This window comes from Canis lupus, chromosome 11 (assembly GCF_003254725.2).
Source record: "Canis lupus dingo isolate Sandy chromosome 11, ASM325472v2, whole genome shotgun sequence".
NCBI lineage: Eukaryota > Metazoa > Chordata > Mammalia > Carnivora > Canidae > Canis > Canis lupus.
This window is the reverse complement of record NC_064253.1, coordinates 34,051,777-34,069,180: the sequence shown is the minus strand read 5'-3', so window position 1 is coordinate 34,069,180 and position 17,404 is coordinate 34,051,777. Positions and strand designations below refer to the sequence as shown.

The window sequence follows — 17,404 nt, the reverse complement described above, 5'->3', positions numbered from 1 at the left end:
AAATTTCCATAAGGATATGTAAAACCTTAACTTTTCCTAAGCACACTAAGCTAGAATCTTAGAGGCTTATCTCAACTTATATGAACTGCGTAGTTAGACTGAATTTTAAGATGATAGTTTTCCTATCTCATATCTCACAAAAGATAGCAGTGTTAGTTCCTTGAGAAATTGTGGACATTGAGTTTGATTCTCTCCTGCTATCATTACCTAAATTCAGAGATTTTTCTATTAATTTAAAAGGCTGTAAACAGAGAACAACAGGGTTAGGAAATGTAGGATGAAGAGGGAGTGAAGAGAGTGTGGAAAGACATTTAACAATCTGCTTCTACTTCCTAATGTAAATCCTTAAAAAACTTTTCTACTCTGGGCCAGTCTAACTCCTTCACACCAAAGAGAAGATGCTTTGAAACTTGGTCCCATCTGTCCTTTCAGGAGCCTCACATTCTAGAAAGTGATGGTTTTCATGTATTAACCTGGTAGGATCTTACATAGCTAGGTGGTGGGGTGAGAAGGGCTTAGGAGATGAAGGACCAGTAATTATTGGGAATTGCTTAGGAACTACACTTATCAGCTTTGACTAACACTGTTACTAGTGCCATTATCAACAAGCAAGCATGGATCCCAAAACACTGTATATACACTTTCTTATTTAACCTTTACCTTGAATCTTTGAGTTCAGGATTACTACTATTCCCATTTTACAAATGGGAATGGTGAGGGGGGTAGAGAGTTTAAGTATTTATTCAAAGTCATTAATAAAGAGCAAATCTGGAAATTGAACTGAGGTAGAGTTCAAAGTATTTAGCATAGAGCCTTGTTTATAACATAATTAACACTCAGTAAATGATAGCCAGTATATTATTACCATCATCATTGTTATTTATTTATATTAAAGTTAGATAATCTACCTAAAGTTTATAGGTAGTAAATGATAAGACAGGAATTCAGATCCAATTGTGTAAATTCTAGAGCCCTCAATCTCAACCTATATTGAAACCTTTACTTACTGTAGCTAAGGGAAAGCCATACACTTTTCTGAGGCCAAACTCTAATTCCCTGTAGACTACCCTCTAAGGAAAAGAAAAACAATCACATGAGTATGGCCTTGGTGAGAAAATGCTGAAGAACATGGGGAAGGTAAATCATCAAGAAGAATATACTTTGGCAGTTAAGTACTGGAAGAAAATTTCAGAGAAAAACATCTGTTTAGTTAGAAGAAAGGACTTACATGGAAAAGTGAACAGATAAAAGAATAGCTTCAAGGAGCAGAGTACCATATTAGATAAGCAGAAAAAGCAAGAAAACTGAAGTTGCTTTCATGTAATTAAAGTCTGCATTTGAAGGAATAAGAAACAGAACTGATATTGTGGAAATAATCCTTCATATAGAGGACAGACTTAAGATGTTTGCTCCAAAAGCTGAAGAAAAGAACAGAGAGGTTAAAATGATAAGGAAACGGTTTATGGTGGGAGAATAGAAAATTGAGTATTAATTTAGGTGTTCTTAGAAAACATTTAGGAGAGCAGTAGAATCAAAGACAAATTAAGAAAACTTTAATGAGCTAAAAATGATCTAAATATTTAGATCAAGAGGGCTACCTGTATCTAGCCAACAGTAATAGTATCTAAATACATTGTATGGAAAATTTTGTATTTTGTTGATGAAAAAGAGAATCTTGTAATCATCCTGGAGGAAAAACAAGTTACCTATATACTTTTTTTCTTCTTTTGGCCAACATTAAGTAATAGAAGAGTGGGGGAATTAGAATTATGAATTACTTAAAATTATGATGAAACTTTTTTTATGTTTAAGGAGTTTTACCTGTAGTCAAAGGCAATAGAAATATATTCTTTATATTTGTGATCTCAAAAAATAGTCTTTTCTTTGTAAAAATTTTATTTGAAAGCATATACCAATTAACAAAGTGATACATCAAAATAAAAAATTTTCAGAACAGGAAAGTTCTCCCACCTATACCTATAGATATAAATATAGTATATACTAATGAGAATAGTAGTCAGTTAAACAGAATTACACCTAAGTAATTATTATGAATAAGAATTACAGACATAAATGCCAATGTAAAAAAGTAATTCTTAATATATATAAACAAGAATTTAGTAACAATTACCTGAGTCCCAAATTCCAGATGATGATTTTTTTAATTGTCATTAAAATACACATAAAATTTACCATCTTAATCATGTATAAGTATACTGAACTGTATACTGTTGCACAATTTCCTGAACTTTTTCATCTTGCAAAACTGAAACTCTGTACGCATTAAATAACAACTCGCCATTCCCTGCCTCCATCCCTTTGCATCTGACATTCTACTTTGTTTCTATGAGTTTGAGTACTCTAGTTACCTCCTCTAAGTGAAATCATACAGTATTTGTTTTTGTCACTGGTTTATTTACAGATTACATTTTTAAGGACTGAAAAGAGGAGGCTTTAGGAGGTTGAGTATCTAGGAATGGCAGACTGGTTTTCTTCTTTTAGGATAACTGGTTGAGTTTTGCTAACAAGTCTGCTATTTGTCTCTATCTCTGTTTTTGCTTAGATTTGTTGTGAGAAAAGATTGCTTTTCTTGTTGGTGTCAGGTGCATTTTAAGCATCAATTGATAAGGCTGTGTGTTTTTCCTTTTGTTTTTCTCTATGGTGCTGATAGATTTTGTAACAGTGAACTGCACTCATTCGTGGAATAAAACCCTAAGGATAATGGTATATTGTTCTTTTGATAACATTGCTATGTTTATTAATTCAAATATATGAACTGAATATATTTGGTTTTATTTAGGAATCTTGAAATTGCACTTATGCGTGTGCATGGTCTTTGCTTGTTTTGTTTGCTTGCTTTGATTTGGTGAAGGAGGTTGCAAATTTAGTTATTTAAGTTTTGCTGGCCTAATAAAGACTCAAGAGAGAGGTTTCTTCCTAAGGAAATTTGTCATCATTTGCTAAAGCTTGGAAGAGTGTAGCTATCATTGGAATTTAAAGGCTAGGTAAAAGGTAAAATCCAGCTGTGCACCCATTTTAAAGGTAGTTTTTAAATCATCTTTAAATTCTCTTGCAGGGTTTTCAAATTCTAAAGTGCATATGAATCATCTGTGGTCTTGCTCAGTGGTAGATTCTGATTCTGTGGGCCTGGCATTGACCCTGAACTTCTAGATACTTAACAAGCCTCCCCCCGCTCCCCCCCCCCCCAAGTTATGCCAGTACTGGCAGTTGTGGGACAACATTTTGAACAGCAAGATGCTAACCTAGTGGCTCCCAGACTTTGTGGCACATTTGAATTACCAGGGGACCTTTTAGAACGTCCTTACGTCTAGGACACATCCATACCAATTAAATCAGAATAGCTGAGGGTGGAAGCCAAGCATAAGTTGTTTTTCAAGAACCCCAGGTGGTTCCAGTGGTCAGCAAATTTTGGGAACTACTGCACTAGGGGTAATTGGTCTATTCAGATTTCCACTTTACTCAATTTTGGTTACTTTTATTTTATAAGTAATTGCCCATTTAAGTTTTCAGAGTTGTGGTCAGTAAGTTGTATGTGTTATTCTCTTATAATTTTTTTTAATGTATTTGGTTTCTATGGTTATGTTTCCCTTCTATTATATATTTTGGCCTTTTCTTTTTTTCTTAATGAGGTTTCCAAATGATTTTTCTGTTTTGCTGGTCTTCTCAGAAAATCCTCTTCCCTTTTATTCTTTTGTTTTAAATACTTCTTTTTCTATTTTGTTTCTCAGCTTTTATCTTTAATTCCCTTTTTAATTTTTCTTGGGTTGTTTTACTGTTCTATCTTATGATAAAGTAATTTTACCATTTGTCTTTTTCTTTTCATTGCTTTCTAGATAGTTTATAATTTTTCATTTGATTTTCTGTTTGATCCTCGCTAATTTTCTTAATTTTCAGGTAGTTGAGAAAATTTGGTCACTTTCTTTTTTTTGCTTTTAGTCTTATTTACCAAAGATGAAATAGTATAGTAGTTTTCTCTTTGGTCAAGGACATGATCGATTTTTATAAAATTTCTGTGGACATGCTAACAAAGTATACTTTGTATTTGAATAATATAAAGTTAGTCGTTGTCTAATAGTCATGTTCAGTTCTAAAAGAGAATGTATTCAAAATTCTCACTATCATTGTGTTTTTATCAAGTTTCCTGTATTTTAAGTTTTTGTTTTATGCACTCTCCACAATATTGTTTGATGCATATATGGTTTATGATTTATCTTCTTTATCATATATACCTTTTATCCATTTGTAATATTCTTTATCTCATTTATTATAATTCATCTTAAATTCTCTTAGCCACTGCTGACACTGCTTGCTTTTTGTTTGAATTTGCCTGATTTGTCTTTGCAGACTATTTTATTTTCAACTTTTTATTCTTAATATTTTATTCTTGTTATTTTGTCTTCAATGTATGTCTTAAAAATAGCTGAATTTTATTTGTTTCGGTTGGTCTAATAATGTTCTTTATGGGATAATTCAGTCCACTTACCCGTCTAATAATGGTTGATATGCTCGATTTTATTCATTCTATTTACCTTATGTTATTTATTTTTACATCTTATGTCCTTAGTTTTATTGTCTTAATTAAGTTACTATTCACTGTGTTTGTTTTCTCTTTGTTAATTTGGAAGTTCTGCCTTCCCTTTCCCTGCTCTTAAAATGAAATCTCTTTCTTTATTATTATTTGAAAACAAATACAGTTTTCATATTGACTCATAGGTACTGTGATTATATTATAGAGAAGCGTGAGATGAGGAAACGCTGCTCAGCCTGCCTTAGGTTCACATAGTAAGTGGCAGAGCAGATCATTTAGTATACTTTAACATAATGTAATATAATTTTATTTATTATAATATATTTTAATGTGACATTAATTACAGTAAAATGTAATTTAATCTTAATTCAACTTAATTTACTATACTGTAAAAATGAATACAGTCCACTTAGTAAACAATAAACTATCTGTGCTAATAAATTTAAGAATATGAAAGAATTGATTATTTTCTTGGATAATATGTAATAAAATTGCCTCAAGACCAGAAAACAATGGAGCAAATTCATGAAAGACTCAGAGTTTTCTAAGAATCTTCTCTGAAACATTACGAGAAGATAATTTTACCAATGAGTTTTTCCAAACTTTCATCAACTTTTTATGTTTTTTATAAAAATGGCTGTCATCCAAACCATTTTATGAAGCATGTATGTAACCCTAGAATGAAAACTTCAGAAATGAAACAAAAATCCCCAGAAGAGCATACCAGCTACATAGAGAGAACTCAGAAGAAACTGTTAGCAAACCAATTTAGCAGTAAATTAAAAGAGCTACCTTATGTGGATAAGCAAAGAATTTAATCTAAGAATTCAGGAATATATAACAACAATAAATGCTGTAAGGAAATTTAAAAAGGAGAATCTCTGCTAATGCCAGAAAAGCATTTTTAACCATTATAATCAGAACACTTTTAAAAATCTGAGAAAACTTGGAATAAGTGAACATATAAAATGATAAGAATAAATCAATTATTAATTAATACCAACATTATCATCAACTGTGAAACTCTAGAAGGACTCTCATTAATATTAGGAATAGAATATTCCTACTAGTACAATTCCTATTTTACATATTTTTAAATGTTCAAAGAAATAATGCATAAGTATCTGAAAAAATCCAACTTTATTATAATTAAATGAAAATTATGACATTAATGTAATATCTTTTCTCTATCAACTTTGCTATAATTAAAACAAGTACCTATTAATATGACTAATATGTAATTGTGGCAGCAGGGTGGTGACATGGACACACTCATTCTGCCCGAGGGAAAAGAAATTGGCAAAAATCTTTATGGAAAGCAGCTTGACAGTTTTTAACTAAGAGCTTTAGAAGAGTTTCTGTCCTTTGACCTAGTAATTCCACTTCTGGGAACTCCAGCCTAAGGAAATCATGAGAATCGCTGACAAAGATTTGTGTACGAGGATGTTAATGGCAGTTTTGTTTATAATATTTTAAAAAATGGGAAATAACCTAAAATGCCAAAAAAAGGAGAATGGCCAAATAAAGTACAGCCATGCAGTGTAATATTATACAGGCATTAAAATCATGCTTTTGAAAAACTGTTTAAAGGGAAAATACAATGTTAATTAGAAAAAAAAAGCAAGATATAATTTCACTTAAATTTGATTTCTGTTTTTAAAAATACATATTTTATATATTATATATATGTAGGAAAAAGTTTAATGGACTGGAAGGAAATGCTAAAAAACAAATAACATATTAATATTGTACTATCAGAGTGTTTTAAAACTTTAAAGTCAGAAAATTGCTTTCCTTCTGCTGAATCACTTTAATCACCAACAGGGAGATTTCATAGTAAAGGATAAACTTAATTCTAAATTAATACTGGAATGTGAACCTTAGCTATAGGTTCAGGGTCAGTCTCTGTGCAGAGAATCATTGTCTTTGCAATGATTAGTCTGCTTCATAATCACCAACTTCATTCTTAACCATGAACAGTTAGTTGCACATCATTTGAGAAACTACAGATAAAGCCATGCCTTACAACACCTCTACCAGAAAATCCCTAGTAGGTTAGTTGTGGTATCTGAAGTTATATGAAGATTGGCAAAGAGCTAGTGTAAAATAATCTTATCTTCTCCCCCTTGACATCCATAAACAAAAGGATTTAAGCATCTTTGACACTCTGCAGAAGGAAATGAACAATTGGAATCCTAAGGCTGGAAAATGCCTGTGAGATACTTAGGGGTCCTGTGCTTTCTCCAATGAGCAAGCAATGCAAGAAACTAACAGGAAAATGTGGAACCTGTGGGGTACCTCGGTGGCTCAGTCCATCTAAGCGCCTGCCTTTGGCTTAGGTCATGAACCCAGGGTCCTGGGATAGAACCCTTTTAGGGCTTCCTGATGAGCCGGGAGTCTGCCTCTTTCTTTCCCTCTGCCCCTCTCCCCTTGTACTTCCCACCCTCCCTCTGTAGTGCTCTCTCTCTGTCTCTGTCTCAAATAAGTAAATGGTAAAAAAAAAAAAAAAAAAAAAGTGGAATCTGAGCATTGTAGTGGGCTTTGGAGGCACTCATTCTGTTTTCTACCCAAAGTGAGAATTCTTAAATCTAATGGGGTGGAGGTTCTTTACTGCCTCTGGGAAACCTCCTACCCCTGTAGACATGTTTCCCCATCTGTAAAATGGGAACTCTTAGCCGACAACTGGTATGATAATTAGGAGCATTATGTGAATTAGTGCTCTTGAAGATCTTAGAGCAGTAGTTTGGCATGTGTTGGCTGTTACTACCTCTGCAAAGTTTCCCATTCCCTTCTAGGATTTTTCTCATTGGATGACAAATCTGGTTATTGAGCCAAAAAACAGTTCCTGGAACTATGCAGAAGTCTTATCCAACATCTACATTAACAGTCCTTCTAATACTTGAAGACAGCTTTCATGAATTTAATAACTGCTTTCTGTGTTTTTTTCTTTTTTAATTTCAAGAATAGAACACAGTAGACTATAAAAATGAGCGTTATCAGTTTTCCTTTGGATTTTCTATGTAAATGTTGTTTAACATTCAAATGGAGCTGATTATAATTTGAGATATTAACAGTTAGATATGCCATTGTGTCCCTTTGTTATTGTTTGTAAAGGAGGTTAAACACTATATTAACTTCTGAGTAGTGATTTATTGTTGCTTTTGTTAGAGAAAAATAAAAAAAGAAGTAAAATAATATAATTTGATATTGCCTTTGAGAATTTTCAGTTTGCAGAGGTCTTTATTTCCTACTCAATTTTATTTTTTAAAAAGCATTACATGTAGTGTAAATACAGCATCCCATAAATGCCGAGTTGTTCTTTGCTTCTTGGCTTAAGCTGTTGTGTAATATTGCTCTGTAACCATTAAGCAGCTGCTCTGCCTCAGAGATGCTCATATTTCCTTTGGTAGACGAAGGGAATTTACTATATGAATGTCTCCAAATTGCTTTAAAATCGTTGGCCTTTGTATCAGCTATTTAGATTCACAGTGGTCTAAGTAACACATGAAAACCATGTTTCTGGAAGGCCCCAGCAGCCTGGAGGTTACAGATGGGGTTGTGTTAATAGTAATAACCTGCATTTTGCTGAGTCTCATCTTCTGCACTATTGCAGGGCTCCTGACACTGCATGATTCTCCCTGGTTACTTTGTCAGAGTCCTTATGCACGGTTTCTTATGGACGTTCTTGTATGCTGCTAGCTGTCCAAGTGCTCTGTCATCCCCTATTTCTTTGCCCTCCTCATCTTGGATATTGCCTGTTCATTGTAAGGCTGCACTGTGTGCAGAGGTGAATGGAGGAGGCAGCCGGCTGCCTCAGGTGCTTCTGCCAGCTACCCAGTCGCCTGATTCCGCCCCAGGCCCTACTCCTATAAGGGCATGTGGGTAGGCTTTACTGCTCATTCTAGGGAGCCCTCCTTTCAGTGAAGTCTCACTATGCTCCATGAAGGACTGGAACCCAGTTGGACCTACGGGGGTTGCATTTTGTCTAGGGGTGCCAGAGCAGTTCTAACATAGTTCCAGTCCCTTTCATAGTTTCAGCAAAATAACTCTATCAGGTTTCCTTGTAGATTCAGATTCCTCAAACTTGAATTGGAGAAACACCCTGCTACATACTGAATTGCCTTCCCTTTGCCTTTGTGTGACTGCCTGTCTTCCTGCTAGTAGAATTAGCCTGGGGGGGTGGGGGGAGGAGGGGTAGGGCTCCTCCCTCCCATGTGATTTGGGCCCTGAGATCCACACACAATTCTGTCTTCTTGCGTATGGAGCCCCAACTACTCACTGGTGTGATAAGGAAATGAACTTCAGATGGTATCTACATATTGAAATGTTATTATGTATGACCCATGATTCAATTTATTTAAATATATTGAAATGTTCACTAGTCACTCATTTATCAATTTATTTTACAAATATTTTTGAACTCTGACTCTTTAAACACTTCTAGTTTCTTGGTAGTTACTTAGTGCTAACTGCCTAAAGTTTTACACTAGTCCGAAACAAAGTCAAATATAATCTGACTCTAATCATCATTCTTTCCCATTCTACCCAAAGCCTAAATAAACCCCTCAGTGGATGAGTTCTAGGGAATAACAAGAGTCAGTATAGTTATCCTTAAACCTTAAGCCATCTATACCTACATTGTTATATAATTACTAAAATGCTTATTTATGACCCTGTTCTAAAAGGTTAAAATTTATAACATTTTGTTCAGTAAGCATTTATTTAGTAGCTACTGTATATACAGGCGCTGAGTTAGTTAAGGGAGATTCAGAGATTAACAAAACACAGTCACTCTCCCAAATAAAGGAGCTGATAATCCAATAAGAAACACAACACTTGAAAACAGATACCTTGGACACTTGAAATGTGTAAAGTGATGTAAACTAAGTACAAAGTAGCTGCTCTAAATTCAGAAGAAAGAGATTATTCTGGCTGGCACAGGGATTGGGAGAGGAGGGTGGAGGAACAGGTTAATGAGTGGATGATGGCCGAGTTGGACATTACAGGATGAGAACAGGGCACACAGAGAGCCATCTGATGAGAGGGAGGGAACTGCATGAGAAAGATGGGAGGGTGAGCATTAACAGGGTACATTTGGTGAGGACAAATAGTCTTGTCTGATTGGTTAAGTATATGAGCTGCCATCAAGATAAATAAGGTCTTTGTATTTCATGTATTTGCCAAATATAAAATTTTACATTTACTGTATCTGGAATGAACTATAATTTGTTATACTTAACAAAGATGTGTATTGCTTTTGTTGTTGATTTATATGATGATAACCTACCATGATTCAGAAAATTAAAAGTATCTCTTCCCCCCCAACCACACAAAGGGAGTCTTTGTCTTTTTTTGTCTTCTTGGCTTTAAGCAGCTTGTACAGTGTAGGCTACCTAAAAGTTTCTCAGTAATCACTGAGATGAATTCAACGTGGTGAAAAATTAAGTTGCTTGAGAAGTAGGAGTTTCTTAAAACAAATACAGGTATATCACATGTATACCAGCTTTTATTCTGGTAAAATTTCTAAATAAAGATTTACGAGTAATTTGAGAGTGTCTGGAATCCAGTGTGTGCCTTTCAGTGTGTGGGGTGATTTTTGACCCAACTGGCCAGTCCTAACTTATTGGGGACATTTAATCAGTGCCCACTGTGGATTTCATATTTTTATCTCACTTATCATTCATAATAATTTTATTATCTCTGGTTTTTAAATGAGGAATCTGAGACACCCAAGAGTCTAATAACATGACCAGGATTCACACTGATCAAGTGATTGGGAGTCAAATGCCAGCTCCTTGACTTAAGAGCTCTCAGTTGCTAAGCCACCTGTGACTCATATTCTTGCCCCAAATCGAATCCCTTGGTCAGCCCTAAAACTTACTGTAAAATCTGCTCCAGTTGCCAGTTCTCTGATTCTAGAGCTTGTTTTCCTGGAAACATGAATTCTGGGGGTTCTCAGGCTTTTCTTACTCTCTTCCTGGGAAGCAGAGAGTAACCATACCCCTCCTGATATTGTGTCCCTCTGTATACCTCCTTCGTAGCAGTGAGAAGCTGGGGACGTGACTGGTGTTTGTGGGAGTCCTCATCTCTGATCCTGGACACAGCTTGACCAGATGCCAAACAGCACTGAACTTACTCAGGCTCCAAAACCCATGGTGGGCCACAGTCACTGGGGACCCTGTACTTGGATGTCACACAAGGGTCATGTGGAATTCCTGGAGGCCTGGATTTATCACCAGTTACTAGAAAAAGTATGCAGTTCTTGAAATGAAGGGAGTCCAAGAAGTAGTAGTAGCAAGAATAAGCAGGCAGTGAAATCAGGCGAAGTATATCAAAGGTGTATGGAAATAGGTCGATGCAAAGTATTTGCTGTAGGTACAAGTTCTGCTTTTGTGTGATTCATGACCCTGGAACAAGGGGGGTGGGGAGTGCTGGTAACAGCAGCTTGCTTTTCTTTAATCAGGGAAGGATTTGTGAGAGAACAGTGGTTTCAAGAGATCTTTGAAGTAATTCCAACAAGGTTCTAATTGTGGTTGTGGTTTTCCTTTTTCTTTCTTTCTTTCTTTCTTTCTTTCTTTTTTTTTTTTTTAAATGAGTAGACTTTAGTCTACCAGGTGCTACCGAGCTGAGTGCATTCAGTAAGAACCCCTGAATCTTAATTCTCTGTGCATGGGCTGTGGCAAATAAAACCATACCAGTTTCCCTGTACATTTCGAAAGCGGAGAAGAAATTTTCCTAGGAAATGATTTGGCACTTAAACTTCTTACTTTTGTTTAAACAGACCCCGGATTGCATTTAAAGAGTTTTGCTTTTACTCGTGTTTGTTATAAGCAGACTTGGTTTTTGTTCTAACCTTTGGTTTAAAAACACTTGAACAAATCCTAGCGTTTAATCATTTATTTGCTTCCTGCTTGTGCTGATCTGGATATTTATTTTCCTCTGGATATTTATTTTCAGGTTACCTGGAGGATAGTTTTGTAAAATCTGGAGTCTTCAATGTATCTGAACTCGTGAGGGTATCCAGAAGTAAGTAAATCGTTTTGTTATTATTTAATCATACAGTATGATTTAACATATTTTATATTTTGAACCCTCAATACAGTATTAAGAATAACGACTTACTAGGAAAATTTGAGTTTTAAAATCTCCATCTTTTTGATGAAATCATAAGTGAGTATATTTTGTTGGATTTCCTTAAATGCTTGCATTTAGATCATCAAACTTTTGTAGTACAAAAGTAATTTGGGGGTTCTGATTGCTGTGTTATTGGTATTCATTTAATTCGCTGTTCTCTCTGTGACCATAGATGGTCATTTATATCAAAGGAAGTGTGATTAATTAAATGTACTCCATGTTGTTATGATAACCCACATAAGTTTCCTGTAGATAAGTGCTTTTTCATTTTACTAACGTTTTGGTGGGGGCTTGGAGATGTACAGGATATACACACTAACATGCAGAGTGTAGAGGGATGCAGAAATTAACTTTGCAGATTGTAGTTTGGATATAGATAGCAAGCTATTGTGAGCCAAAACAATGCCCAATTGTTTTTAACTGGCCACCTCACCTGAGACACCATTCTTGACAGGCCGGATGAGATTTTTCTCAGGTTAAGTTCACCTGGCCAGCTACCTATAAGCAAGGGAGTAGTTTACTAACTCAAGTCTTTTATGTATTACTAGTGTATACAAATATACCTGAGATGTAGCTCTCGAGGCATTGATGATGTTAAAGGAGGTGACTCATTTCTTCTTGTTCTCTTTGATTTAGCTTATTTCTGTAACCTTGAAGGCTGTATTTTTACCCGATATTTTGTTAGAGAGCATCACCATTTGGAATGACGTTACTCAGATGATGTAGTGGTACTCTGTCCTCGTTTATGTTGTGTTTTTCATTTGGGTCAAGTTCAGAGATCTTGAACAAGAATTATGATGATCCCAAAAGAATAAAGCAAGTTACTGGGGATAAGTTTAGATAGTGTGTTAGAGTTGTGGTCAGTGAAATAATCCCCCATCCTAGCTGGTGACTGTGTCTTTCGAACTATACTTTTCTTAAATAGTTCCTCTTTCTAGGGTGGCCAGTGCAAATAGCATGTATCTCAGGGAGTTGTATACTTGAACATTTAAGACCTTTAGTAACTTAATCCTTTGACATATTCTGCAGTAGGTAAATGGATGCCCCAAAGACTTCTGTCATGGATCTGTTTACTTAGGGCAGCACAGGTAACCAAAACCTAATATAATATCCTATATCCCAGCAACTCCAGGATTCATGTTTGTGGAACAGAAGGATTCTGATGGTCTACTCCACTGACCAAGGCAATGTCTTACTTGTTTTTCCCGATCAATAATGTGGTATGGAAGGCCTCTGACATTTGAATGTTTTCTGTGTTTATTTTTAATTTGGAAAGGAACGTGCCCGATCCCTCATTACCACTTTCTGGCATCATGTAAGGAAGGGAGAATTTGAAAGTGGGGGTGGTTGTGTGTGTGTGTCAGGGATGTTTTCCCTATACTGTTCTGCTATAGTTATGAGACATTATTAACATTATTTGTTTAAAGTTGTCTTTTCCTAAGTTTCGTGATATATTTCCTTCTTCTTATGAGAAGGACTGAAGTCATCTATTAGAAAGTATTATCCATTCCTCATTATAGGTAACATCGTGTTAGACACTATAGAAGGGTAGCTACATAGAACATTTAAAAGCCCAGAGTGGGGCAGCCCTGGTGGTTCAGCAGTTTAGCGCCTGCCTTCAGCCCAGGGTGTGATCCTGGAGACCCCGGATCGAGTCCCACGTCAGGCTCCCTGCATGGAGCCTGCTTCTCCCTCTGCCTGTATCTCTGCCTCTCTCTCTCTCTATCTCTATCTTTCTGTCTCTCATGGATAAATAAATAAAATCTTTAAAAATAAATAAAAGCCCAGAGTGATATTTTGAAAAATCTGAATGTAAACATAAAGACTTAAATGCCTTTTTAGAACAGTTCAAAAATGAGGTAAATTTAATATACTGATTTTTTTTAAAGCTTACACTGTCATCTCTTAGAGGTTTTTAAGTTACAAGACACATTACTGATCTATAATTAGGATATTGATTATCTATATTCATTCATTAATTTATTCAGCAAACATTTATTTTCTACTCTGTATGTAAATAGGTGTCGCTGAAATGCTTGAGAAGTTATTCTCCTAAGTGTTCTAATATATCCACATCGTAATCTTATTTATACAGATGAACTTGGTTGTTTATGAAATATGGGTTTGCTAAGTAAGCAGAAACTTCAGCACAATCCCGATGCTGTATATCACAAATTCTGACTTCTTGAGGGTTTACAGTATGTTAATGGTTTCTGGCCTCCAGGGTTTGACTAGTATGACCTACTAATGTGTCTGTTGACTTTAGCTAATGAAGCTCCTCAGTTTTAGGATAGTGATCTTTCTGTTGAATGATATTATCTCCATCTTAAAAGTTGATTTAGGATCTGCTTTTGGAGTGACAAGAACAATGAGAGAGATTAAGAGTTGGCCTCTAACCCTTAGAATCTGAAGTTCTTTGGAGCTTCATTTCTAAGAGGATATTGGCAGCCTTTTAAACATGATTTGCAACCTTCAGAATTCTTGCAGCTCTCTGGGAGAGGTGATAACGCTGATCTTTGGATTTGATGTAAGTTCTTCCAGAGACTTTTAAGCAGGAGCATCAGCCTGGGACTTGCCAGGCTCACAGACTCTCTTTGTTATTAAATACATTTGGTGAGTGCTGCTCTCAAATTTGACCATGTTTATTATTAATCTACTCTTCTTCATGTATTCTCCCATTTAATGTCAGAATGCACACTAAATTTTTGCAATGCTCCTGTATAAACCTGTGGCTAAATTATTTTTATTACTGTCTTGCTAGTCGGTAACAATCCTTCTGCAACAAAATCTAGAAAAACAAAATTTCCAAAGATTTTTTAAGTTATTATTATACTATAAATTTCATCTAGTATGTTTATGGCAAAGCAATCTGTGTTGACTATTAAGCCATATGTATGAAATACAAACTGCAGATCTTTGCTTAAATGTTGCATGGCTTAGTAAATTGCAAATACTTTATGTAAGCTATAACTTGTAAGTTTCCTGTTAGTAATTCAGTTCTTTGAATTGTATCCATTACTGTTGTAGGAGACTGGATGGATTACTGACTTTCAGGGAGTCCCTCAAATGCCTCCCTGCTTTCCACATACCCTGCTTTCCAATGTCACATAGAACATGGTTCTAATAATAAACTTTAAAGTATGTGGTTACTGTGGGATTTCTTACCTTGCTTTTTTTTTTAACCTCCCGTGTACCTTAAGCCATAATAAACAGTTACAGTTTAGCTGCCCAAAGAATTCAAGCCATTTGGGATAGTTACATCGAATACAAGTATTCTCTGTGTCACATGAAGTTAAAGTGCATTATATAAAAAGAATAGTTTAGCAGCAGGCATAAACTCCAGAAGTTTGGAGCTGAGACTAACCTTATATATATTGATTTAATTTTTAATAGAGAAGAAGGATATTCATCGTATGTTCTTTGATTACTTATCTGCAGTGACACATGTGCTTCTTAATCATACTTTCTTAAAAATATTTTTAAGTAAATCTTGGCCAACCTGATATTGAAATACAATTCAGCTGACGGCAAACACAGTGTAGTGAACACATTAAAATTCTGGGTAAGAAAAACTCCCTGAAAATCTGCAGTCTTTTCAGAATCATGTATTCAGTTTGAAGCAGTTGGGAGAGAGGAAGAATAAGTAACTTTATGTTCTTAAAGTGAATCACAAGGGCTGTAGAGTTTTGTTGCCACAACCCCAGGACACACTTTCTCTTATTAGAGCTTTTGAAGGCCTGACCAAAAAAAAAAAAAAAAAAAAAAAGGTGGGGGGGAAGAATTCTTCAGCACTGTCTTTGACACCAACCTGCCTGGTGTTACCTTGCATACTATCTCTGCCTATGACTGCTCTTGTACTAACCTCTGTTGAGAATGACCTCCCCTTGAGACCCTTCTCATTCTCTAGTGCACAGTATGGCTTCTCCACAGAGTTCTTGGATCATTCAAGCTTGCATTGGATTCTTCTTCCATGAAATTCCATAGTATTTATTGGTGATTTCATTCATTTGGGCAGTTTCATTTTAATCTGCATTATGCTGGTACTTCTATTTTTTCACTAGTGGTTTATTTACCCAGCTTGTTGCCCAATCTATTTTGTTAAGGACAGGAACTATCTTAGACTATTTTGTATCCCTTGCAGCACCTGCCAGTAATAGACAGGAACAACAACTTGTTGAATGAACAGACTTTCAACAAATAGGTTCATTTATAACTCTTCATGTGATATGAGCTTGTTTTGAACTGTTCACTCTATGCTAACCACTCTAGGCTGCCAGGGAAGAGATACCGGGAAGAACTCCAGGAAAGAAGGAAATTCACCGTTTGTTGAATACCTGTTATGTGCTTGGCATGATGCTGGGCTTTTATCACTCCTTACCTCATTTCATCCTTAAAATAATCATAGGTGGTAGGTGACTAGTATTCTCATTTTATAGCTTGGGAAGCTAAGGCACATAACTCAGAAGTGGCAGAGGGGGTTCAAACTAAATGGCTACTTTCCAAGACTCTACCATTCTAATACAGCATGCTGTCTCACAGATCTATTCAAGATGTCTAGAAATGAATTTTTAAAATTTGAACAAATGTAACCCATTATACAAAACCAGTACTTATATACAGAAATCTCAGTTCAAAATATATCAGCAAACCCAAAAAGATTTCTTGATTTACAAAATAATGCTTTAAGGTATATTTATTTTTATTTATTTTTAATAATTTATTTTTAATTTTTTGTGAGTACATATAAATGAGTTTTACAAAGTTGGGCATACAGACTTTAAAAAAAACAGACCTAACTATTGAATAAAGCCACACTTAACTATTCATATATAAACACGAGTATGTATTTTTGGGAAAAAACCTTGGCTCTTATTTCACATTTGCCAATTTTACTTGTGCACCTGCCCTACTATAAGAATTCATTAGATCAAATAATTATTCATATGATTTCTAGTGCAGTCTAACATTAATGTTAATATTGTAATCTGATTATTTAACAGTGATATGGTTTTTGAGAACCATCTAAATACAAAGCACCTTAGTGCTAAGCAGTAGGAAACATGTTTCCTCTGATGCATCTATAGACTAGTGTGGTGACAGATGTAATGGCAAATAATACAAAGGAGGGAGTGAAGAAGGTTGGAGAGTAGGAATTGGGGAAGTGGCCACCATGATTATAGTCTGAGTGCCTCAAGTTTCTAGACTCGGACACTGGTGTTGTGAGGAAGTTCTTCAAGTCGTATCCTGGTGGACTGTTGATATTAGAGTCTCAGAGTAAAGAGAGTTTGTTGGAAGGCGTGGAAAGTATTAGCTTATTACATTCAAATAGAGATAAGTGTAAAAATCATTCCTGATATTTCTTTCTGTTTTATTCCCCAGCACCCATAACCCAGGGAACTGGAGTCAACTTTCCAATTGGAGAAATCCCGAGCCAACCATACTATCATGACATGAACTCGGGGGTCAATCTTCAGAGGTCACTGTCTTCTCCACCAAGCAGGTAACTGAAAGAGGAGCTGTACTTGTTCTCAGTCTATAGGCAGATAAGTAGATAGGTAGACAGGCAGATAGGTAGGTAGTTTAAGAGATCGGGGAAACAAAGCCAAGAATGAAGACTTTTTGCTGATTCTAAATAAATTTTTAATCTTACCTGGCTACATTTGTTTTGATATTTGAAAATTAAGTGTAATTGTTCAAAGCAGTAAAAAAAATATCTTTTGG

General features: G+C 35.4%; 1 protein-coding gene across 18 annotated transcripts in view; it reads left to right on the top strand.

Moving 5' to 3' along the window:
* Positions 1 to 17,404, top strand: part of NFIB (nuclear factor I B) — a 436,433-nt gene that overhangs the window by 353,515 nt on the left and 65,514 nt on the right. For all 18 annotated transcript variants that reach the window (XM_049116123.1, XM_049116122.1, XM_049116128.1 and 15 more), the window contains 2 exons: positions 11,507 to 11,575; positions 17,063 to 17,183. In XM_049116123.1, the coding sequence (XP_048972080.1) occupies positions 11,507 to 11,575; positions 17,063 to 17,183 (190 nt within the window). The remainder of the gene's footprint in view (positions 1 to 11,506; positions 11,576 to 17,062; positions 17,184 to 17,404) is intronic.